The 25,961-nt window shown below is 39.8% G+C and overlaps 2 protein-coding genes across 5 annotated transcripts in view; both read left to right on the top strand.

Annotated features, from left to right (window-relative positions):
- LINS1 (lines homolog 1) overlaps nt 1-9,063 on the top strand; it is a gene marked incomplete at its 5' end in the record, with an annotated part of 29,320 nt that extends 20,257 nt beyond the window's left edge. For all 3 annotated transcript variants that reach the window (XM_079911589.1, XM_079911590.1, XM_079911591.1), the window contains one exon: nt 1,110-9,063. In XM_079911589.1, the coding sequence (XP_079767715.1) occupies nt 1,110-1,995 (886 nt within the window). In that variant the 3' untranslated portion in view covers nt 1,996-9,063. The remainder of the gene's footprint in view (nt 1-1,109) is intronic.
- A 3,212-nt stretch (nt 9,064-12,275) lies between these two features.
- Nucleotides 12,276-25,961, top strand: part of CERS3 (ceramide synthase 3) — a 132,131-nt gene continuing 118,445 nt past the window's right edge. The window contains exons 1-2 of one of the 2 annotated variants that reach the window (XM_079913516.1): nt 12,276-12,562; nt 22,000-22,247. The gene's annotated coding sequence lies outside the window, so the exon portion shown is untranslated. Of the gene's footprint in view, nt 12,563-14,852; nt 15,250-21,999; nt 22,248-25,961 lie in introns of those variants that run through there. The other variant, XM_079913517.1, reaches the window with a different exon arrangement.

The raw sequence follows: 25,961 nt of genomic DNA, 5'->3' as shown, positions 1-25,961 counted from the left end.
GAAAGGGATTTCTTACTAATGACTGTCGGTGCAGTGTTGTGCTGCCAGTTCTTACTTGTATTATGACACTGCTGGCAGTGGCTGCTTTCAGACTGTAAGAGTTTGGGGCCAATTTTCAAAAGGTTCTAATCAAGAACACAGAATTCCTGCATGCGATTTGAATTAGGCTTAGAAACGGTCAAATACAAATTCTGTCTGAATGCACATGCCTCGTAGAGTATATCTTAGTTGTATTCAAAGCTGACTTCTTACTCATCAAGAAAGAGGAAGCCTCTGAATTAAATTTACTTGGTATGTGAATTTCTAACTTTCTTAGCTTGAGTTTAGTGTGCTCGCAGAGGCATGTGCTCATGTCACATGTATTTTTTTTAATGTAACTGTATTAGTTAAGAGTGACTGGCTATAAGTGATAGAAATCAACATAAGTTAGTCTAAGCGAAAAAAAATGGAATTTATTGGCTCTTAATTGGGAATTCTAAGGGGTCAAACTGGCATCAGGTGTAACTGTATATGACTCAAACCATGTCATTGATTATTTCTCTTTGTTTCTATCTCACGGCTCTGAATTAATTCTCACACAGGGCCACCAGCAGTGCCAGGCTTACAGCAGCCTTACAGTTATAATCTTTAATGGTGCCAGCAGAAGTCCTGGAGAGATCTGATTAGCCTACGTGGGTCACAGATTCATGTTAGAATCATGGTGGCCAGGAGCTTGGGTACTCTGATTGGTCATTCTGGGTCACATTCCCACCCCTGTTGAGGCAAGTGTGGAAGGAAAGGAAGGAGGTTAATTCCCACCTTACCACAGGGAATTAGTTACCTGTAGGAGCAAGGAATTCTGATGTCAAGAGACAGGAAGACAGAGGACTTTAATTGGGCAGGTAAAAACTAGAACTACCAAAGTCAATGGATTTTATTTATTTTACTGAATCAGATTTATATGGAGTTTGTGGAAAAAGAGATTGTTTTGAAATTTTTTTTGTTTTTAAAATAATGCATACATTAAAAAGAAATCTGATAGGAGAATTTATGGTTTGTGAATTACATCTGTCAAAACTTGTATTTGTAAACAGTCATTAATCTGAAGTCTCTGCTCTCTTTGTTTTCAGAGAATGTGAAGCTACTGAAAGCTTGACCCAAGAAAAAGAAATGTGGAACCATCACACACATGAAAATGGCTATAATCCACACTGTATTTTTTTATTCTTATTAAAAAATATAGGATTTGATTCTACAGTTCTTCTTGATTTTTTGATTTCATCAGAAACCTGTTTTCTTGAGTATTTTGTTAGGTATTTAAAATTATTGCAAAAAGACTGGGATAATTTTTTCACCATTTGCAAGTGCTTTGATATAACTGAATCTAAAGATAATGTAAATATTTGTTGTTGTATCTCCTCACTTGTCCAAGACAGAAGCAGCAACCAAACAGAGCCTAGTCCTTTGGCTGTTCTTGGTAATCACAGAGATGCTCATGCTTGGGTCTCCTGGGCTTCTGAAGCGTCTTCTGAACCACTGAACCATGCTGTGATGTCTGAGGAGGCCCAGGCCACACTCCAGGCTAATAATCTGTCTCCCCAACGAACTTCTCAAAGTCTGGTAGATTATGAAACCTCTGATGATTCTGAAGAAGAATCCACAGACCAGCGTTTAGCAAACAGTAGACTAACATCTTTACACCAAGAAGCAATGAAGAAAATTCAGGACACAATTGGAACAAGTAGGGATAAAAAAGAACTTATCCTGGAGTCTCAGTCGAGGTCTCTGGTTCCCAAGGAATCTAATACTCCCTTCTCTGTTGATTGTGACATAGGCCTAAATAACATTGTTTCTAAAGTGGGAATATCTTACAGAACAGTAAAGTGCTTTGAAGAGCTACAAGGTGCCATTTATCGTTTGCAGAAGAAAAATCTGTTCCCATATAATCCAACAGCACTTTTGAAGTTGTTAAAACATATTGAGACAATATATAATAGAAGTATGACTCCTTTGTAAAACAGGAACTGGTTTTCCGTAATATAATTGTGCCTTAATGAGGTAACTAAAAAAAAAAAACAAAAAACTTCAAAAGGGTTTTCTAACATGCTTTTCCTTTGCCTTTTGGAAGCTGCCTAGTGACTGAAAAAGATATATCAAATGATAAGTCACTTGATACAAGTACAGCACTCAAAATTTATGGTAGTTCAACTTACACAAATTTGGGATAGTTATTGTATTACTTTCTTATTGCTGCTGTAAAAATTACCACAAACTTGGTGGCTTAAAACAACAGAGATTTATCCTTTCACAGTTCTGGAGGCTAGAAGTTCAAAATCAAGATGGCTACAGGGCCACACTTTCTCTCAAGGCTCTAGGGGAGAATCCTTCCCTGCCTCTTCCTAGCTTCTGGCCATTGCTGGCAATCCTTGGTATTCCTGGACTTCCTGGACATCACTCCAGTCTCTTTCTCTGTTGTCACATGACATTTTCCCTGTGTGTCTATCTGTATCCAGTTTCCCTCTTGTAAGGACACCAGTCACTGGGTTAGGGCCCACTCTCATCCAGTGTGACCGCATCTTAGCTTAATTATATCAGCAGGTACCCTATCTCCAAATAAGGCCACATTCACAGGTTCTGGGTAGATGTGAATTTGGGGAGGGATGCTGTTTAAGCCAGTATGGCTATTATTTCCCCCTGAGGTATTTACGTGTAATGTAATATGTAAAAAACTTGAATCTCAGCAGTTTTTTAAAGAGAGGTGATTAGCTCTATATGTATATATGTGGTCTACGAACACAAATGTATTCTTTAAAAAGAGTTTTAATAGGTAATTTTCCTATTTAAAATTGTTGTGATATGGATAATTATATTGTCTTTTTGAGAGGAGGCAGTAAATTCAAGTTTTCACGTCATTACAGGCATACCTCATTTTATTGTGCTTCACTTTATTGTGTTTTGTAGATACTGCATTTTTTACAAATTGAAGGTTTGTGGCAATCCTGTGTCATACAAGTCTTTTGGTGCCGTTTTTCCAACAACATTTGCTCACTTTGTGTCTTTGTGTCACATTTTAGTAATTGCAATATTTCAAACTTTTTCATTATTTGTTACAAATATAAAACTAATGGATGAGGAGTTGCTTCTTATGGATGAGCAAAGAAAGTGGTTTCTTAAGATGGAATCTGCTCCCGGTGAAGATTCTGTGAAGGTTGTTGAAATGACAACAAAGGATTTAAAATATTATATAAACTTAGTTGATAAAGCAGCGGCAGGGATTGAGAGGATTGACTCCAATTTTGAAAGCACTTCTACTATGGGTAAACTGCTGTCAAATGCATTGCTTGCTACAGAGGAATGGTTCATGAAAGGCAGAGTCCATCAGTGGGGCAAACTTCATGGCTGTCTTATTTTAAGAAATTGCCACGGCCACCGTGATCAGTCAGCAGCCATCAACATCGAGGCAAGACTCTCCACCAGCAAAAAGATTACACCTCGCTGAAGGCTTAGATGATGGTTAGCATGTTTTAGCAATAAAGTATTTCTTTATTAAGATGTATAGGCATAGTGCCATTGCACACTTACTAGACTACAGTATAGTGTAAACATAACTTTCATATGCACTGGAAAACCAAAAAATCCGTGTGACTCACCTTGTGATATTTGCTTTATTGTGGTGATCTGGAACTGAATCCACAATATCTCCAAGGTCTGTGATGGATTTATATACTGAGAGCATAACTATATTGCGCTGGTCAGTCTGTCATTAAGACAGTCTGAAATGTTCTTAAAATATTTTTTAAATGATCCTTTTATAGAGAAATATAAGGAGACTGAACCTATCAGACATTAAAATATATTTTAAGGCTGTGTTAATCAAAACAGGGTAGTACTCATTCAGGTAGAAATGGGAAGATCAGTGGAACTAAACAGAGGATGGCTAATCAAAATAACAGATACTAATGTTAACCAAAGAGAAATGCAGAGGTCAAAAACTCTGTTTGGTAACAGAGTTGGGGGTATACATTGGGGCAGCTTCTACATAAATTAAAAAGTATGTATCTTCAAGGATTTTCAATGCCACATTGTTTATAAAAGCGAAAGACTAGAAATAATCTGGTTAAGTAAGTCATAATATATATATTCATAGTATGTATGCTCAGTTATATATACTTGTGGAAAGAATGAGCTGTATTCATGTTTACAGAAATGAAACATCTACAGTTAAAAAAAGTGAGTATACTGGGCTCCCATTTGTTTAAGAAAAGAAGGTGGGGAAGGAGTAATACACACACATTTATATATGCCTTTGTGTGTTTATAAAATATTTATGTAGGAACATATAAGAAAATACTAATAGTGGTTGCCCTGGGAAACAGATCTGAAGTAGAAAATTTGACTTCTCATTATATATCTCTTTCTACTCTTACTTGTTTTTAATTGGGTACCTTTTTTTTTAGTTAAAATTTTTTTAAGGAAAGGAAAAAAACAAACTTGATTCTTTATGTTCCTAAGGGTACATAAATGTTAAATGCATTAAAAGTCATGCTTATAAAGATGTGTTTTTGACCTGTGTTTCTCTATAAGGTTAATAAGGAACATCAGTCCCTTGTTATAATATCTAAAATTAGGAAAAGGCAGTCTCCTATGTATGCAGAATGTTGGCATTTCAGAGACACTACATATATTCAATATAACTAACCCTTAGGTGTAAGCCAATTCCTCCCACCCTCACTGAAGCCCTGCTGTTGGTGAAGGTGACTTGACTCTGGCCATGTGATAACTTTCCTGGCTGTTCAGAGTACCAGAGCTGTCCTGAGGTAGTCCATAAAGGAACACAAAACTAGTGATATTTGCACGATGAGTTTCCAGTCTGTAACTCCACCTCTTCTTCAAGTAAACGCATGTGTGTCCAAGTGACCACTAAGTGTCATGAATCTAATTTATTGTTTTAACTTAAAATACAACAGATACAGCAAAATACATGTATACGACTTGATGAATTTTCACAAACAACATACCTGTGAAACCAGTATCCAGATCAAGAAACAACGTTACTGGCACTCAGGGGTCCCCCTTGGATCCCCATCCAGTCACTATCCACCGGTAAAGGTAACTGAACCCTAAATTGAGACAACATAGATTAATTTTGCCTAGCTTTGTCTTTTATGTAAATGGAATCATAGAGTATGTGTTCTTTTATATCTGGTTTCTTCAACATTATTTGGAAGCGTGTTCTAATTTATTTTTTAAATAATTGCCAAGTAGCTGCATTTCAGCTATTAGTAACAAAATACTTATAACTCCTCAAAATTGTCTATGGCACTCCCAGTGTGCTAGGATGGTGAAATTGACAAACAGTGGTTGAAACAAAATAGAGACTCAAACAGGTTATACAGGGCCTTGTGCAGTTGGCCCCAACCTGTTCCTCTAGTCTCACCTGTGGTTCTCGCCCCACTCACTGTCTTAGGAGTACCACCTTTTGCCTTAGATATTCATTCATCAAGCTCCATCTTTTTTTTTTTTTTTTTTGGTCAAGCCCCATCTTAAATGTTGGACCTGTGAAGCCTTCTCCACCTGTTTTGAACCATTAGATCTTACATGCTTTATGTTCTCTTCACTGTGCTGTTTCCTGTATTGTAGCATTTGTCACATTATGTTTTAATAATTTGCCAACCGTCTCCATTTGCCATGCTCTTTTTACATTGTCCCTTGTGAACAGCATCATGTCTGCCCCATTATTATAAACACACCACAAATGTTAAGCAAATGAGAAGAGATCCTCTCCAAGGACTTGATAGTCTTCTGGGGCAGACAGGTGTGCAGAGACCTAAACTCTTTAACGCATATATGCCGGTTGCTGTTCCAAGTGCTCTGATAAATCCTCACAGTAATAGGTACTATTATGATCCCTATTTTGCAGATGAGATTAACTTGGTAAAGTGGCAGAGCCGAGACAGTGGATCTAGTCAGTCTAGTTCCAACCTTCTCTCCATAACTGCCTGTCTTCAAGCAGAGGGTGGTACACGTGCACTATTAAAACTAACGTTGTACTATGTGTGGTAAGTGGTATGAAGAGAAGTCATGCTGGCAAGCTATGCTGGGGTCAGAGCATCCAAGACCTTGTGTGCTGTGCTAAGGAGTTTTGACTGTTTTGTAGGCAGTGGAGAGCCAGTGTGGTTTTCAAGTAAGTGACTAGTTTTGTGTTTGAAGAAAGTGACTTCTGTAGCAATATATTGGCTAGGCAGACAAGTAGAAAGATTGAAAAGAATCCTGGGGAAGTCCCACTGGCATCAGGGGCAATGGGAATGGAAGAGGGGGAGCAAGGCCTTCTTGCTGAATGCCTGCATCAGGCCCCCTCCCTCCATAGACCCACTAAGACATGAGTAAAGGAGCAGTGAGACACACAAGCACTGACTGAGCAGTCCAAGAAAGCCAAATCCTTAGCAGGTCTTTGGACTGAGGAACAGCAGGCACAGCTGAGGACAGGGCTACCACACTGAAATGGGATTGATTAGACACATACTGAATGTTGAGAACCACCACCACCCCTAACCTTTTCCCCCAGGAAATTAGAAGAGAGTTCTGTGGAATCAGACACAGATTTAAGAGGAAAGATCTAAAGATACATTGTGTGTGTGTGTGGAGGGGGGGGGGTTCCCCAAAGAAATTACTCGGCCAAGTCTCCCAACTATGAAGCCCACAGTCACAAACCATCCATGGGCAGAGTTTCTAGTTGGCATTTATGTGCCCAACTCTTACATAGGAGTGAACAGCCAAGGATCACGAGGCGTTTGCGGAAAGCCTCTTAACATGACAGAGGCCAAAACAAGACAGATTAGGCAAGGAGGAGATTAATCTAGTAATATCCTCAGAGATAAATGGTTATGAAAGATAATACATAAAAAAATATTCAGGAGAAACAAACTTCTTATAAATGAATAATGCAATAGCAGAAATGAAAAACTCAATAGAAATGTAAGTTGAGGAAAACAGCAGGACGAAAAAAATTGGAAAATAAAGAGAAATGACAAAATTTGAGGACAGTTCACGAGGTTCAATAACTGAATAGCAGAAGTTCTAGACAGAAAAGTGGAAACAGAGAGGGAAAAGTACTAAAGTAATCCAGGAAAAATTTCCAGAACTGAAAGACTGAGTCTTTCAACAATGTGTGAATATATAACTGGAAAAAAAATACACCTAAATTTTACAAAGGACGGAGAGGATCAGCCTGAGACAGGAGGTGTTTTCTCACTCGCACATGCACGGTGGAGATGCAGCTGCTGCTGTTCACAGAAATAGGGGAAGTAGATCGTTACAGTCTCGAGGAAAATGAGTTCCATCTTCACCAGAGTGACTTGGGCACTGTCTTCAGCACATATTCATGCCCAGCAGACAGAAATCCTGTGTTGAAAATGAGAAGATCAGCGTTAGAGCAAGACATAGGAGTCATTTGCCTATGCATTATGAAAATCACAGAAGGTCTGATTTCCCTGAGACTAGGGAAAGGAAGGGAAAGAGATCTGGATGAAGAAGGAAAGTGAAAAAAATTACAGAGGCCAGAGAACAAGAAATACTTTGCAGAAACTAAGGTCAGGTAGGGCTTTGAGAAGGGAAATGTATATGGAGTTTAGTATCTGAGAAGAAGACGCTGGGCGTTTTGACCATCAGGAAGCTGTTGTTCACTTGTGACAAACCAGCTTTAGTTGGACCCGGAGAGAGGAGACAGAGAGGAGGTAGAAACCACCAGGACAGTGATTTTCAACTTATTTGTGTTCTCTGTGCCATCTGAATACTGGGATTTGTTGTGGCACCTGTGACATGACTGTGTCATCACTGACTTGAATGCCATCCCCAGAGGCAACATTGTGGTCACCAAGCACCTGCTGGGACTCTGACCTGCCTCCTGACCTCTCCTCAGGGCACATGTGGCCCACTCATGCTGCATTTAGCCCACCTGGGCTGCCCAGGGGTTTGGAAAAACTTGACCTAAATACTGAACTTTAATTGGTCTTTTATGAATTGTCATTTGTGACACCGTATAGAGTTGTCTTGCTTTATATTAAAATACTCATTTGAAAATTGTGGTTGATAAAATGCCTTTTCTGACTATATTATTATAGGTCAGACTAGCAAACCAACTGTAAGTTTTTCTAATTATTCTAAGGAAAGTGGAGCTGAACAAAGCAGATCAAAGCCTTTACAGTTAACCCCATGTATCCCCTCCTAACTATACAGCTCACTAGTATTTTTTAAGATATAGAAAAAACAGGGATCCCCTTCTAAATTTGCCATTGGCATTAACCTTTTCAAGTAGATTGACTAAACTGTAGTACAGTTACTCACTGTGTTGGGTAAAATACATGTTTATATATACCCTGGATCGCTTGTGGGTTTTTTTTCTCTTTGGAACTTTAGCTATTTTTTCAAAGAAAGTACAGTTTTCTAATACTTAGAAGAACTGAGAAATGGAATGTGATCAGGGTATGATTTCCTTTCCAGTGAGAAAAGTTCAGGTGTTTTTAGTCTGGTTTGAGACAAGAGTCTACCTAATCATTGAAAGCCGTAGAGTTTAAAACATGGGTTTACATTAAAGATATTGTCTAGGAGTGGGGATTGGGATTGTCTGTGGCATCATGATAGCATGTGGGGTTTTTTTACAGTGCTTTAGACCTCCTGCCAGACACATTTCTCCCTTGAGGCCCACAAAGTGAACACACCAGCAGCACATTTATGATTGCTTATGACTTTGTTTTTTAAGTTATTTAACAAACTATAATAAGGAAGCACAGGTTTTCCTGCAGCTGAACTTTTTTTTATGTGCTAAGAAAGGAAGTTTATTTTCCATTTCTAAATTGCTGACTTTGTTTGTTCATTTCTGTAAAACATAAGAGTAGTATAGCCCACTACTGTAAAATAGAATTGGATTTTTGACTGCCGATTTTCCTATAAATTGTCTTTTAAATTTTTTTTCTGATTTTGCTATTTTTTTCTGTAATAAAGTGGAAAGATTCCCCTTACTAGATTGTTGACAAGTAAAGCATTTTTGGTGTCATGTAGCATTCTTTGCTTGAATATGGCATATGTCCTCTTGTGTGTCACTTTTAATATGTATAATGAATGATTTGATGGTTATATGGAAGTGAAAATGAGTGGTGAACTAGAAAATAAAATTGATTGGCAACAGCTTTATACTAATGAGTTTTATTAACAACTAAGAGTGAAATTAGAGTAACATTTAGGAGTAATCACAAACAGCCTGATTCTCTGAAAGGTCCGTATGGACAAAAAAGTATGTCAAGACACCTTCAGATAGGGATTTGGAAATGGATCTTGAACAGCACTTGCACTTCCTAGATCGGCATGGAGAGAGAAGAAACAACCAAGATTCCATCAGAAGTTTTTCTTTTAACAGCATTATAAAAAGTTAGTTAACAGTATTGTTTATTTTGTTCTTTAATAGTCTGTTATGGAGGGTGGCAAAGGACCATCTACAGCAAAGGTATGTCATTCCAGGTGTTATAGGTCAGTGGTGACATACCCACCATGGGAGGCTGGACTCACACACACAGTAGCATGCCATGTGGGACAGTGATAAGTAGAAAATATGATGCTAGAACTCTTATGCCATCTGTGTTATACACCTGGGCTGTGCAACTTGATTTGTGAACCAGCTGATGAAAAAAAAATCACTGTAGTATCTCAAGAAAAGTGCTTTGGGACCACCCAAGACCAGCGTTTGAGGTTCCAACTGTATTATGTGACTTTTAACCTAAACCTTTGGGTAAGAGTTCTTTGGTCTGGTCATGTACAAGCAGCAGACAATAAATAAATGGACTTTATATTATAAACAATCAAAAAGTTGTTCCTTTTTAATAGTTGAAAAGTTGTTCCTTTTTATTGAAGTATAGCATACATAGTTTTAAGCTTAAAATGATTTTTCTTGTCATAAATTACATTTTTGCCATTACAGTTTATTCTTTCTTGTTATTTCCTTTGTTTACTCTTGGGTTGCAGATGGGTTGTTAATAATTTGTACTAAGTCTTGTAGCTATTTGGAAAACATACCTACTTTTTTAACTATACAAATCATTACCTTTTATGCTTTCAAAAAAATGTTTGAAAATTCCTTTTTCATCAAAGCCAAGACTGAAGCCATAAGTGTAGACTCCATTATATGCAAATTTAGTTCACTTTCACTTTTCCTGCCCCCTCCAGTTTTCTGGCCATTGTTAATTTCATCTGAATTCATAAACCAAATTGCTGTTTCCCCAAAATTTGTACATTATATAGCTTCTCCCAATTTTACTTTTTCCTTTTACATTCCATTTTATTATTACCATTATATTTATTTATTACTTAGTCTTAACTCTGTTTCACAATCTGTCCAATGAACTAATCTCAATTTTGGTTCCTCTCGGGTAATGTTTCCAAGAAGGAAGTCTAGGGTATGTCTCTCAGCAATTTTTCCAGGACGGGGGATATATTTTCTGAGACCTCATATATCGGAATGTCTTTTGGTTGCCATTCCTTTGTTGACCTGAATAACAACTTGTTTGAGAATAGTTTTTGTGTTACAACTTTTCTTAAACCATTGCCATTTTGCTCTTGTTTTCTATCCTTAGCTTCTGGAGAAGAAAGCTAAATCCATCCTCATTTGATTATTTTTAGGTTAACTAATTTTCTGATGGATGCATCCAAAATAATTTCTTGTCCTTGAAATCCAGAAATTTCCTGAGGTTCTGACTACGTCTGGTTCTCTTTTGAGTATTCTTGCCTAGAACAAGATGAGTCTTACATACCATCCCAGATATGTTTTCTAGGTTCTCTTTTGCCATTCCTTCAGTATTCTTTACATTTCATTTTTTAAATCATCATTTGTAGATTGAGTTTCTGCTTTCTAATCTCCATGCTTACTTTCCTCTCTTAACACCCTCATCTTTGTTCTTTTTTCTGAGTGTTCTGGTGGAATATCTGAACTCTTTCCTTCTTCATACCTGATTTGATGTTCCTCAATGTCAGTTCAGCTCATCATCACCTCCAAAGCAGGTGTTAAATTATGGTTATTTTTCTACTTCCTTGAAATCTCCTTTCATCCAGCTCTATTCATATATTACCTGCATCCCAGCTCCTTGTTTTCTTATCTCATCCTGAGCTCTCCTTGATGCCTTTTTGTTTTTATTTCATGGAGAACTAATTAAGACTTAGCACTTAATAAGACTTAATCACTAAGTTGCTCATTATTAAGAACATTTTCTACATTTTTTGTGCACTCAAATAGTAAAAATAGCTGTCATTTTCTGAGTGCTTAATTTTTCCAGATATTATGCTAAATGCTTTCTAGACTTTTTTTCTCCTCATTTAATCCTCAGGACACCCTGCAAGGAGGAATTATTATCCTTATTTTACTCATGAGGAAAATAGCATTTAAAAGGACTATTAAAAAGCCCAAGGTCACACATCCCAAAGTTAATAAGCTGAAGAGTCGTAGTTTAAACCCAGGGCTGTCTGGCTCCAAAGCCTGTTTTCCTTACTACACTATACTATCTTCTCTATAAATGATTTTCATAGGTTTATATTTAATAAAATATTCAGAGGAATAATACTCCCACTTTTACTGGAGGGTTTTTTTTTTTTCATTGCCCCATTTTATCTGTCTTCTATTTATGATCTATCTTTGTTAATTCAACCTTGTAATGAGAGATCACTGCAGACCTGGGTTTATGTAATTATTCTAGAAGTTTCCTCTTCCTCTCCCTACCCCCCGAATTGTGAACAGTCTATAGGCCAGTTACAATGTTATTTTCCCCCTAGAAACGTTGTGTAGTTGAGTAGCAAGGGCACTGGGTTTGGACTCACGAAAAACCCAGATTCGAGCCCTAGCTGTGCTATGTACGAGCTGTGTAGCTTGGGCAAGTTACTTAGCTCCTCCGTTACATGCCTGTGTTACGAGGTCAGTGTGCCTGTTAGGAGGAGAGGTGTCGGCCCAGGTAAATTCCTGCCACCAAAAGCAAGCTGTTGTTACTACGGTGCAGCATGGTGGCCTGTTGGGGCTCCCTCTCGGCCCCACCCAGGGGTCCCACGCCCTCAGGCCTCGAGCGGCCCGCGTCCCAGGATGCACCGCTGCGCTGACCGCCCAGCCCAGCTTAGCGATTGGAGCCTCGGCCTCAGGACAAAGGAGGAGAAAGGTGCGTGGGAAGGATGCGGCTCAGGGGCCCTGCGGCCGGTGTGCACCGGGCGGGCCGTACCTCACCGCCGGGAGACGTCGCTGCGCAGGGCGAGGCTGAGTCTGGGTCTCTGTGCCCACGCAGGCCAAGGCTGTGCCCCTGTCCCCACGCAGGCTGTATACCGGGCCCCTTCCTCGCCCAGGCCGAGGCCGAGTCCGGCTACCTGTCCCCACGCAGGCCGAGGCCACGTCCTAGGCCGAGTCTGTGCCCCTCCTGCTGCAGCCCCTGCTTATCAGGCCTTGCAAAGTCAGTTAGGCGCGTCCCAGGGCTACAGTGCCAAGCAGGTTTCCATCTTTGCCTTTGTCTTTGCCTTCATGGGTTTTTGTGAATCGCTGGGTTGGCTCCATCTTCTCACCCAGGTGAGTAGAGGTCAAGCCCAGATTTCTGCCGAGTTCGAAGTAAGGGAACCTCAGAGACTGTCGGGAAGTGGACTGAAGGCCTAGACTTGATTCCACAGGCCACTGTGGGCTTTGTACTCCTGTTCAGGACATCTTTCTGTGTGGGCTTTTTCTCAGGTGAAAGTTATCTCTATGTGACTTTAAACAAACTCTAACAATACCCTTTTATTTACTCTAAAAATTCAACATAATGTATCAAGGACCCAGTATGTGCCTAGACCCAGTATGAGATCTGGGTGCTGGGACCTCAAAAATGAAAAAGGCACCCATCCTATTCCCCATAGTCATAGTTTGGAGGCCTAAATCACCCTCCGATATTTGATGCTTACTCCAATTTTTCTTTTACCCCATCAGAAAATGTCTTTAAATCAACTGAAATGAGGGGAGGAAACATCTAAGTAGTATGTGGAGTTGTAGAAAGGGTAAGTCGATCCAGTTAGGTTGGTTTGGGCACTGTAAATTGTGCCTCATAATCCATTAATAGGCCAGTAAACCAATTTAGTAAGTCCAGACCAGCATTTTTCTAAAAGATTAGACTAGAATAGACAATAGAGTACATCAAAAATAGTATGGATAAGTATTGTTGTGCAAAACTTTGGTTTCAGTTATATATATATATATTTATGGGTGTATTTGTACTAGGTTGTGATGCAAAATGTATTTATTGTGAATTACATTTTAAAAATTAAGTTACAGGTTTAGATCAGGACAAATATGTTACATATATACAAAGTACCCTTGCAGTAGTGATAATCTATCTTGATAACAATTATTTGCAAAGATTGGAACTATGAAAGAGTCAAATGGTATTTCTGCTCTAATTAGCTTCATGTTTGATATTTACTTTACATGGTATTAGCATGGCATGTATTTGGGTATCTGATCCTTCACATTCATTATAGATCATTGCTGATGTGTAAGGAATGGAATGGCAGAATTGCTCCAATATATGAGATCAGACACTCTGGTGGTTGCCGATTATAGAAGCCACAAGCCATCATTGTTACTGTGAAAATATGCATGATTTATAGGTTATGTCTGTTGTTACCATGTGTGACCATATGAAGATCTTTGCTTTACATTGTCCTTACTAAAAGCCAGTGGTGACATTGAACAGTCTGAGTGTTTTCTGGTCTGTTCTAGTTATGATGTTACTTTCTCTGAAAACTTGATGCAGAGCATATCTGAGGTCAAAGGGTTTTTGCTATTGAAAGATATTTTTCTTTTCAGCTTTGCTAAAAGATTTTTTTTTAATCTATTTATTTATTTATTTTTGGCTGTGTTGGGTCTTCGTTGCTGCACACGGCCTTTTTCTAGTTGCGGCCAGGGGGGGCTACTCTTCGTTGTGGTGCGCGGGCTTCTCATTGCCGTGGCTTCTCTTGTTGCGGAGCACAGACTTTAGGCACGTGGGCTTCAGTAGTTGTGACACGCGGGCTCAGTAGCTGTGGCACGCGGGCTCTAGAGCGTAGGCTCAGTAGTTGTAGCACACGGGCTTAGTTGCTCCACGGCATGTGGGATCTTCCCAGACCAGGTCTTGAACCCGAGTTCCCTGCATTGGCAGGCGGATTCTTAACCACTGCACCACCAGGCAAGGCCCAAAAGATTTTTGTTTTTAATTTTTGACTAAAATTTAAAGCTCTTAAATCTTACTGTAATAATTATTTTTTATATTTTGTATTTGTATTTATTTGTTGAATGATTAGTTGGTTGATTTTGATTTTAAGGATTTAAATAACTATAAGTTTGGACTATAGTTGTTGAAACTAATTTCCCAGTGTACAATTTATCCTCTAATGTTTAGGCCAGACATTTAATTGTAAATGGCTAGTATTTTATTTTGCAAATGGGCCTTGCAGACAGTTTAACGTGATCAAGCAAACTATTATATTTTTATTTTAACCATGCTTACTGGTGTAGTAACTGCTATGATAGGAATTCCATAAATGTATGAATGAATGAACACTATAAATTATTCATGTAAACATTTGGTGATACGTATTATTAGTTTTTAGTAAAACGATTTTTATACCTGGAAAGGTTGTGTAGTTGAGTAGCAACTTTTAAGAGAAACTGGTTTCTTTTAAGAGAAACATATTTGGCAGGTTTAGTCCACAGAAATTGTAAGGCATCTATTTTAAATGAAATAAGCGAATAGAAGTCATCTTTTCCTATAGAACACTTTCAAACAGCACCTAACAGTGAAACAAGTTATGTGACATCTGAATTTCTAATTCAAAACCAGCCTAACACAAAAGAGGTTAAAAAAGGGGGAGGGGGTATTATTTTTCCTTATTTGAGGTCTCAGGAGAAGCCAGTGAGGGGCATTTTATAATCAACTTAGTATGTGGTATTTTGCTCATATCCCTTTAGTCTCTTTCAAAGTGTTAGACCCCAGCAATTGCTGTGTAGTTCAGCTGATCTGTTGATAGTCTCCCACAAAGAGAGAGTAAATGACTGCGGACATTCAGGGAATGTACTTGCTTTTTCCAGCCATAGCCAAAGCTTGAGACTCTTAAGTAGCTAGAAAGCAGGGACCATAGCTGCCTTGTTCACTGTAATTTCCTATTTTCAGGCACGTAGGAAGTGCTCAATAAATAATTGTTGAAGGAATGAAAATACCATGGAAGGAGGAAGAGCAGCAGCAGAAGGTACATATAGCTTAAAACATGGGGGAAAGAGTATTATCAGATCCTTAATATTTATTGAGGGTCTCCTATGAACCTGGTAGTGTTTCTAGGCTCATGGGCTGTTTACAGCCTAGGGGAGACAAGGCACATACTGATCAAGTTGTGTTACAGGAGGATTTTCTGTACTACTATTAAAAAATGGGGCTGCACATAAAATGGGGCTAATGGTGTGATCTGGATAATAAGTGTAAAGAGAAAGGTTGATTCAGGTTGATTTGAGAGGCAAAGTTTCCCAGAGGAAATGTGTGGGGCTGGGATAAGGAGGGATCACAGGTGGGGCATGCGCATAGCCACTGGCTCAGGCCAAGGGGAGATTTGTATTGGGGTACAGTGGAGAGTAAAATGGGATAGCCTGGGTGGAGATTATATTTTGGAGGAGAGGTTAGGAAATAGATAGTCATGGAAGTTAGATTTCATGTAACCAGCATAAAGAAGCCATAAGTTCTGGAGCAAGGAAGCATTTTGTTGAAGGCTGTGTTTTCAGAGTACTTGGTAGCTGCAAGCAGGAGGGCAGCTCTCCCTCAGAGACCAGAAAGGGACAGGAAGCAGCCCTCAGGATTGGAACCTCAGCACCACTTTCAGTTACACCAGGATGTTCTGGTCACTTTGGATGCTTTGGTGGCACAAAAGCAACTGATGAGGGGAAATGCCTTTGGCCTAGAACTCCACTTTAGGAGGGTCTGGAAATGACTAAAGGGTGACCAAGTCTGCTCAACTGCCACAGAACTACACATGCTCACTCCCAACCTCAAGCCTGTCTGTGTTTCTAATGCCCTGTGGAGTAACAAAGTCTTTTATTAACAAGGAGGCAGAAGTGTGAGTTCTTGTTCTTGGGAATGAATCTTAGTTACTGATCTCATGAAATTTAGTCCAGCTTCTGTTTTCCATAAAGCACTCCATCCTGATTTTTAAAAAATTGCTCCCCAAAATTCATAAGCTGAAGAGAGGTACCCATCCTTGGGGATCTCAGGTTGCCAAGCACATCTTCTCCCAGTTCTTTGTCGGCAGGTGGCATGTAGGGTATGGGGTAAGAGGGAGAATGGGAGGGAAAAGATAGACAGTAAGCTCCTTGAGGTCAGGGGTCTTGTGTTCATCTTTGTGTTTCAAGCAGCTTATATAATAAATGTGTTGAATGAATGATGGATGGATGGATAAGGGGCATTTTGTTTCCTTACGGTCTAGTCACACATAACATGGTATCAATGGCCCAGATATTTATTCAAACACTCATCTTCTTCCTACCTCCTCTTCCTTCCTACCTGTTTAGTGCTGATGCAACTCATAAAGCACATGGAATGCCCAGCACAATGCTGGATAAAGGGACTGTAGATGTTAAAGCTGCCAAGTCCAGCCTTCACAGACTGAGATAATCATGGGATTAATGATTTTGAGGATGAAAAGTTTATCTGCCCACTCCAGTCTGATTCCTGATGCCATACTGTGTAGTCTGAACTCCTCATTTAAAATCCAGGGCTTATGCTTGCATGCACAAAGGATATGAAATAATAAATTTTGAAGTCCATCTCCTCTATCCTCCCAATTTGTACCTGGGTAGAACATATAAATAGACCCACACCACATACACATGTGTCTGTTTCCCTCTACACTCTGTATAATAGGGTTAGTGAACAGTTCTGCTCATTTGTGTGAGTATGCATCTGTGTCAGTTTGGGCAGTCATGCTATATTGTTATTCTTGAGATCCTTAGCTCCTTCAAAAGACATAATGTGATGTGCCTGGCACTAGTATGAACCCAATAAATACTTGCTGAATGAGTATTTATTCATTGAATAACAAATACTCTGTTCAGAGAATGGTAATGGGTGCTACTTGGAAACTTTATACAGTCCTTATACTCAAGATTTAATTGGAGAAACTAAGTCTATGTGCAAGAAATAAAGTCTATTAGGAATAAACATAGGAATAAAACCTATAGATTAAATATATTAATAATAATTATTATTATAATCATAGCTAAAATTCACAGAGTGCTTACTATATGCCAGATACTCTCCTAAGTGCTTTGATGGATATTAACTAATTTAATGTTTTCCTAACTCTATAAGGTATTGCTGTTGTCTTCCCCATTTTGCAGTTGAGAAACCTGAGGAACTGAGAGGTTAAATGACTTGTCTAGACTCACACAGTCAATAAGAATAAGATCACATAATGAGCACAAAGTGGCACTGGGGCTTAGCAACAAAACCTTTCTGCAGGAGGCGAGTTGAGATGTGGCCTGCCCCATCACTGAGGCAGAGACCATCTGCTGGCCATCACTGGGGGTGGTAAACGAAGCTGTGGAGATGTGTGATCTGGCTGGCACGTGACACCACAGCCTTCCCAGAGAATGTGCCAGCTGGATTCTAAAGTTCCTTTGCTTCAAGTACTCAATATGTGACAGACTTAAGTCTTCAAAGGAAGACTCTCCCCTTCTCCTAACAAGCTCAAAGTAGAACTGGCCATCTTCTCGACACACAAATGCCGACTTTCAATTTTGAAAAAGCCCAGTGAATTACCTTTGAGAAAGTAACTACCCGTTGTGGTAGAGAGGAAGTTACAATGGTAAATAGCTAGATAACTGAATGTACTCTCTCAGCACTGAGTGTCCACTCTGCCAAGAACTGTTTGGACTCCTGAGGACTCAGCAGTGAACAAGGCAGATAGAAGTCCCAGTCCTCATGGAGCTGCCATTCTAATGGGGAGACAGACAGTAAAACAAAGAAGTAAGAGATAGTGAGGAGTGACCAGGGGAAACAAAGCAGGAGAGGGGATGGAGCTTTGGGAAAGGGAGGGCACTTGAGTGCAGGAGAACCCTTAGTTCTGATGATTCTCTCTTCAGTTTCCTCACTTTCTCACGAAGTAGCCTCTCAAATCACCTGTCAGGGACCCTTGCAACACTGGGCCAGGGAAAGTGTGGACCCTGGTGGTTGGGGTAAGGGAGACACAATTCAGTTCCTACAGTCTGTAATCTACTGTGGAGATTGAATCATGGAGGCAGGGGGACTATTTTATGTCAATTTTTCAATCGGTGTAGGTATTTGTGCAGACATTTCCTTGTTTCATTATATCCCATATGAGTTTTCCCATATACCTATTTAAAGAATACACGGTTTGGTAGCATTTTGAGTTAGTATTTCTATCTCTGAGCAAACCTTTGCATTTGAAAACTCTGTGAAAACGATGAGATGAAACGTTACAAGAAAACAGAGTTTGTTGATAGCAAAAGCTCAGAAAATTTGACTGGTTAGGTTAAGATCGACATGGCCAAAACTGTATTCATTATGTTTCTTGGAAGGGATTTTCTCCTTTGAGGAGAAAAGCAGATCCGTTCTATTAAACTTATATTTTCTTCTCTGGAAAGTTAGATTAAGGTTCAGTGTCAAACATAACATGCAGCTTAGAATATCAGAAGTTGCCCCACTTCCCGTTCCTCCACACCCACACCACGTGCAGCTGTGTACCCTCTGCTCCTTGCTAGCAGAGCTGTGGCACCATGTCTAGTCGGCTTCCTGCTGGGGCCCACAGTCCATTTTCCTGTGTCCTGCTTCCTCTGTTTTCCTCTTCTGAGATCCTAAGTAGCCTTCCAGAATCTTGATTGGATTTACCTGAGTCCACACTGCTCTTATCCCCTGCCCCTCTTTTACTCTGTGAAATATCCTTTATATACTTTAGTAACCTTTAGTGACAAGATTGGTCTGTGTGTAAAAACGCATCAGTTTTGTAATGTACCCCCTATTGCTCCCCTCGAAACTTCTCCACTCTTATCAGGCTTAATTGCCTACATTTAATTGTCAGAGGTAATATTCACTTTTTAAAAAGCAATGATCATTAAGATTTTAATAAATGATTTAATATCCATAATGTAGATTCAAACATATAAAACTGATTCAATGTCTTAACTCCTAAAGTTTTCTCATAAAATGAAACAGTTAAGTATCACCTAGAAGTGACACCCACACATGCATCTTGCTCTATCATGCTTCCTTCAGGTTCTCTGTTTTCTGTTAGCAATGAACTGATACATTTATCATGAAGCACAAGTGAGAAAGAGAGAAAAAAAAAGAGAAAAAGAAAAGCATTACTGTAGGAGTCCTGGAAAGAACCATGTTTATATTTATTTATCTTCCTCAGAGGAACTCCCAGACATGAGGCTTACATGTCTGGGAGTTCCCCCAATTCACAGCTCCCCCAAGTCACAACTAGCAAACCTCCAGAATTCCTCTCTTCCATCCCTCTAGCTGTTGTCCCCTGTTGCATAGGTTTTTCATCTGTCTCTAAAGAAGGAGGAACTACACCTTGACCTTGACTCAAAAAATACAGCAGATGTGAAATTCTTTTAATGATAGAGAAGGTATTGAGCTATGTATAAATACTTCATATTTGATTTGAACATTGTATCTCATCAGTAGATGACATGTATTTAGTTATATAATTGACAAACAAAAAAATGTGGTCCCACAACACTCTTGGCTTGTTTAATTCTGAGAAAGGGCATCCAGAGTAGAGTTCAGGAGTATCCTCTTCCCCAGATATCTGCAAAGTGAAATTGAGTGTTTGATGCCCACAATTTAACTGTTGACAAGTGTTAACTGTTGACAAGTATTGAACAGCTCAGCACTGTGCTAAGCTCCAGGAATATAAGGGTGTGTAAGGCATGTCCCAGAGGGATTCCCAGTGTAGTGGGGAAGCAGATACAGAACCAGCTAAGTAGTAATAGTAGAGTGAGCATTGTAATATAGGTATAAACACAGAACAGGGAGGGCTGAAAGCTGCAGGACTTGGCAGGGGAGTCAGACTTTCATCACTCAGAGAGGGCAGAGAGCAGTCAATGGAAGGGCATGGAAGCTGCCTGTTTGCTTTGCCTGGAAGGTAGTGGGAAGAGACAAGAGAAGATTCTGGAGGAGTAGCTATCTCCTGTGCTAAGGAGACCTATAGGAAAAGGTGGCTGGTGGAGCTCTATCAGCAGGGGAAAGAGACATGATAAAGAAAAAAAACTTAATTGGGAAGATAATGTTACACAGTCCAAGCTCGTACTGCTTACTGTACAACAGGCCAATAAGCTGAGAAATGAGTTGTTCGGGTGAGGAGTAGCAACTTTATTCAGAAAGCCAGCAGACCAAGAAAATAGTGGACTAGTGTCCCAAAGAACCATCTTCCCTGAGTTAGAATTCAAGCTTCTTTTATACTGGGGGTGCATTTGGTTCTGCAGTTTCTTGGTGCCAGAATCCTTTGTCCTTGCAGAGGTCCAGTCACAATGATCCTATAAACTTCCAACAAGACAAATGTTATTCTCTGTTCTGCAACTTTTTATCTCCATGTGAATGGAAAAGTGTTATATATTTAAAGATCAGAGCCTTGTGAATGAGCTATCCTGTATATTTCAGGCTATAGGCAACATTCTTAACTTGTAGCCAAAGCAATAGAATACAAGGTTTAAAGAAAAAGAAACAGATCCAACATGAAGTTAGATTTGTTCTTGCCTATTACAATAAGTCTGGTGGCAGTTAGAAGACAATAGACTAGAAATGGATAGTGTGAGGTAACTCTGCATAGTCTCCTGGCAAGATCTGATGAGGGTCTGAACCACAATCTGCGCATTTAGTGCCCACTCTGCTGGAAGTTCACCACCTGCCAGATGAGCTTTAAATTTTATGACCACCTTAATAGAAAAAAGAAAGTCTGGGTAGAGAAAAACAGCCTAGGAGAACTGAGTGAGCAAGTGTTGAGTGAAAGGGCCTTGACCAGGCTTCCTTCTTTGAACTGAATTCATTAGAGAAATTTGAGAAACTATGGAGTTTCAAAGAACTTGAAACTGGTGTTTCCCCTTCTCCCTCTCGAGTCAGCTTTTAATTTGCTCTTAGCTATTAAGCTGATAGAAGAAAAAAGCTGTCTTTCAGCAGTTGAAGTCAGCCAATGAGAAGAGCTTCGAATCAGGCATTCAGAGGAGGCAGCACCTCCTGCCCAGACCTCCTGGGAGGCAAGCTTCAGCTTATAAAACGGACAGGAATAAACTTGTTGAAGTTTTCTTGTCAAAGCACCTTTAAATAATCCACGCCTGCAGCAGTTTCATCTTCAGGCAAGAGAAAGTGAAAATGGCCCCAAAAGGTGCAACATCTCAAATAAACACTATAAAATGAGGGACACTTGCCTTTAAAGTTGAAGTGTCTCAAGCAGACAAACAACATTTATATTGTGCTACTAATAGATTTGTCTTTCTGTGATGATTGTTCTTTGAGACACAAATAAAAACAAAGCGAATCGCATCCAACTATTCTAAAAAGAAAAGATGATCTGATTTTTTTTCTTTTTTTGGTCATTTTATGGTTCAGAAAAGGGTTTTCTTTTTCAATTGCTAGGAAACAGGTGGAAAAGTTGCATTTCTGAGACTGATGCTCCTTGGTAATGAGTTTTGTGGTGCAGTGCTGGTGGTAGTGATTTAGTTAGCAAAAAGCCCTGCCTGTGTTCCAGGCTTCTGGAGAGTACTACGGCTGTCAGACTAGCTCAGAGGATAGTGCAGGGCTGTCAGCAGTGTTGCAGGTCTCTTTCTGCCACATAAACCCCTTCCTTTTAATACAAACAGCAAGACTATCCTGTTCAGTAGTTGACTAATGACTGTGTGCACTGAAATGCAATGATGATGAAGCAGTTGATGCATTTGTGACTCGGTGTCCCACTGAATTCCAGTTTTCTCCTCTCCATGTGGTCAAACAGGAAACAACATTGCATCAGGAAAGAATCTGAAGGTGCCATCCAGTAGCTGTGCCTCACGTCACTGACTGCCCTCAGTCAGAAATCTTGACCTGCAACTTTAGAGGGTGGGTCTCTGAAAGAATTTCAGAGCTTACACAGAGCTGAGGTGTGTTGCTCTCTGATGAGAACAAAGCTGGCTGGAGCACTGAGAGTCTGGCTCTGTCTCTTCACAACCAAGGGGCATCTTTGTGGACTGAAGTTTCAGAAAGGTAGGCATCATCTTGTGGATGTTGTTACTATTTGAGAAACTTCAAAACCAAGTTGGCCTTGGCTCTGTGTGTGTGTGTGTGTGTGTGTGTGTGTGTGTGTGTGTGAGAGAGAGAGAGAGAGAGAGAGACAGAGAGAGACAGACAGAGAGAGAGAGAGAGAGAGAGAGAGAGAGAGAGAGAAATGATGAAAATGTTTGTTTTTGGCCTGATTGTGGGAGAGATACAGAAAAGAGAGCTTTGAAGCCATTTGCTTGATGAGTTTTACTACAGAAGTCTTTAGTAGTGGAGAGTAAATGTTGAATTCAAACTTCTAACTTGTATTACTTGCTCTTTGGCGAGTTTAAACTGATTCACTGAAGGGACAGGAAGAATTGTTCAGAGAGTGAAATCACATGAGGCTGAACGCTCAATCGGCATAGCTTGGTTTATTTGGAAAGCCTTGACTCAAGCTGAAATGCAAAGGGTGACCGAGGATCTCCAGGCAGCATAGCAAAAGCCATTTCAGAATGTCTTAAATTTGGAACAAGGCAGAATTTGCTCATCTCACAGTAAGAAGGTTTTCTAAGCTGGTTCTGTCTTAAGGGAGATAGTCTAAATGTCATGTCCAGAAGACATTAGGTGATTAATTCTAAAACTGCCAGCTTTGTGAAGAAAAACGAAACAAAAACAAAACTTTATTTTTTCTAACCCATGTTTAGTGAAGATGTTCTTTTAAGCAATTTTATTTCCTGAAAAGCCTTACACAGAGCAAAGGAAAGAAACCTTTGGGACTCACCAGATGATGAATATTAATTTATTCATTAATCTATAATGTCCAAGGTCCTTCTCTACCATGAGTGAGGATTCAGACTTTAAACACCTTTCATTCCTCTCCCCTACAAGCCTTTTTTAAAAAGGGGGTTTCCACTTAAAATTTCATCAGTAGGATTGCTGGACAAAGGGACAAATTCTTGAAGGGGAAAATAGGCATATGTTCATGCTGACAGTAACTGTATAGTCTTCCCATTAAAAATATTCTGTCTTTTCTAAAAGCAATCAAATTTATATAAGTCTGAAGATAATTCTGGGTTAGCAATAGTCTGCACTTATTGGGTTCTTGCTGTATGTATATGCATTTCCCATTTAATTCAGTGAGGCAAGACTCATCTTATGCAGTTTTCAGATAAGGATATTTAGGCTCAGTGAGATTTTAGCAGTATAATAGGGAAGTGAGAAAGCCAGAACTCTGTTGCCTTCCTACACACAGATATATATATACAATCATATATATATATGATTGGAGCCTTCTATTCTCCTATTGTATTCCATCAGCCCTTTACAGAGTCCTTGTCACCTAGAGGTGTTTCTGAATCCAAAAGAATATGCAAATATGTTAATTTGGTGTCATAGCAAGATCAAGAGCCAATCTATAATTTGCTTCTACTCTTGGGGTGAAGGCATGATGAAGTGGACTGAACATGGGCTAGAAAGGCAGACAGACCTAGATTTGAATAGCTCCTTCCTGGTTACTAATTATGTGACCTAGGCAAGTCAGTGAAATTCTTCAAACCTCACTTTCCTTATTTATAAGCTATTTATTATAACGTCCATCACATGGCTTTGTTTGTTATAAGGAATAGAGAGACAAGTTATGCAGTGTGTCATCTGCATGACTGAAAAATGGTACGCTTTCGATAAATAGTAGTCATTTCTCCAATTATTTGTTGATGCTTTGTCATGCTAGATCCTGTTCTGGGCATGGGGGTATCAGCAGTGAACAATGGAGGCAAGAACCTGCCCTCATGGAGCTGCCTGGTGCTTGTTTATTATAACATCGTGTGATTGACTTTCTTTGAATATCACGTTGTAATTATTGAGATCCTTTATAGTGGTTACCATCCAGCTTTGACATAGCCTCTGAAACAGGGTAGTGAAAGTCCTGTGCCAAGATTCCCCTAAAGCATAGTAAAATCAGGCAAAAAGCAAGAACAGGGCTTCCCTGGTGGCGCAGTGGTTGAGAGTCCGCCTCCCGATGCAACGAACACGGGTTCGTGCCCCGGTCCGGGAAGATCCCACATGCCGCAGAGCGGCTGGGCCCGTGAGCCATGGCCGCTGAGCCTGCGCATCCGGAGCCTGTGCTCCGCAACGGGAGAGGCCACAACAGTGAGAGGCCCGCGTACCACAAAAAAAAAAAAAAAAAAAAAGCAAGAACATCAGATACTTGTTTTACAAAAGTCAGTTTGTTGTGCTAATCATTTCAGAGTTAGAGGTCAGGAAAGATGTGTTTTTATGCACACATTCACACATACATACACACACACACACACACACACACACACACACACAGAGTTCATCTGAATTTTCCTGGGCTCCCAAAGCCATAGCAGAAACCTTGTTGGCAGGATGCATGTGGGAGGAGGGTCTGGCTCCAAGAACTCATGGAACAGAGTATAGTGTGGCAACCATTCATTTGCTTTGGGCCCCAGGCCATCTACTCAGGAGCCTTGGGCTTTCCAAGGCCTTCATAGTGTGAATTTAGGGATGCAATACAAAGCTTGAACTGGAGATAATATACCTTTATAAAGACAGATTCAGGACAAGAGTGATTGATTTATTTACTGGCTAAAAGCCTGGAGTTAAGTAAGCCAGTTGGCATCAGGAATGGCATTTCGGCATCTGTCCCTAACTTTGAATCCCAATGAACTGCAGATCATAGCAGAGAGATAGGAGAGGAACACAGGGAAGCTCCCTCTGGAATCAAATGCAATTGTATTCTTCCTTTTCCTGGAGACACCTGCGCACACAATACCACTGACCTTATTGGTCTTACACATCGTGAGTTTGTTTTTATTTAGCTGGTAGACCCAGAATGATTGAAGAAATCTTTGTGTCATCCCAGACAGACCAGACAATTGGCACTCTGAAAGAAGACTTTCTTAAGTGGCAGGACTTACTTTCCTAAGCCCAGTGCAACAATCAGTCTCATCATTTTATGGGCCATACTATATATTGCCTTAAGATTGTGTCTTATAGCAAGGATTTTAAATGATGAAAATATAAACTAAGTTAAAAGCCTAATTAGAATAAATTAGGGCTTAGGTATAAAAACATCAAACAGCATGTGGATGGAGAGATTAAGAACCTTTGACCTTGGGACTTCCCTGGTGGTCCAGAGGGTGAGATTCCACACTCCCAAGGCAGTGGACCTGGGTTCAATCCCTGATTGGAGAACTAGATCCCGCATGCATGCCATAACCAAGAAGTCTGCAAGTCTCAACGAAGAGCCCGCATGCTGCAACTAAGACTCAGCACAGCCAAAATAAATAAATATTTTTTTAAAAAAGAACCTTTGACCTTATACAACACTGTAACAGCCTAAACTTTCCCCAGGAATTTCTGTGGATAGGGGACAGACAGTCCATTGTAAATGGACTTCAGCAATCACTGTATTTTTGAAACAGTTAAATTATTTCCAAATTTCATTATTATCAGACCTTAAAGTCTGAGGAAGCCCATTAACAAGTAGAAGAGGGCTGTGTGAGAGGGAGTTTGACCTTGAGACACATTTCCCCTTTCCCAAGTAGGAGGATTTAAAATTTCTCAGGCAGGGAGTGTTTACATGCTGCTCAAATATAAAGTTAAAGGGTTTTGGTTCATTTAAAAAACCATTTCCTCTTTTTTTTTTTTTTGCCAACCTGGTTGCTGGAAAGTCTGTGGAGGGTATCTGTACAGCGT

This window comes from Stenella coeruleoalba (genome assembly GCF_951394435.1).
Source record: "Stenella coeruleoalba genome assembly, chromosome: 2".
In the NCBI taxonomy this organism is placed as follows: domain Eukaryota; kingdom Metazoa; phylum Chordata; class Mammalia; order Artiodactyla; family Delphinidae; genus Stenella; species Stenella coeruleoalba.
The sequence above is the reverse complement of the archived record's forward strand: the minus strand, read 5'-3'. Positions and strand labels throughout refer to the sequence as shown.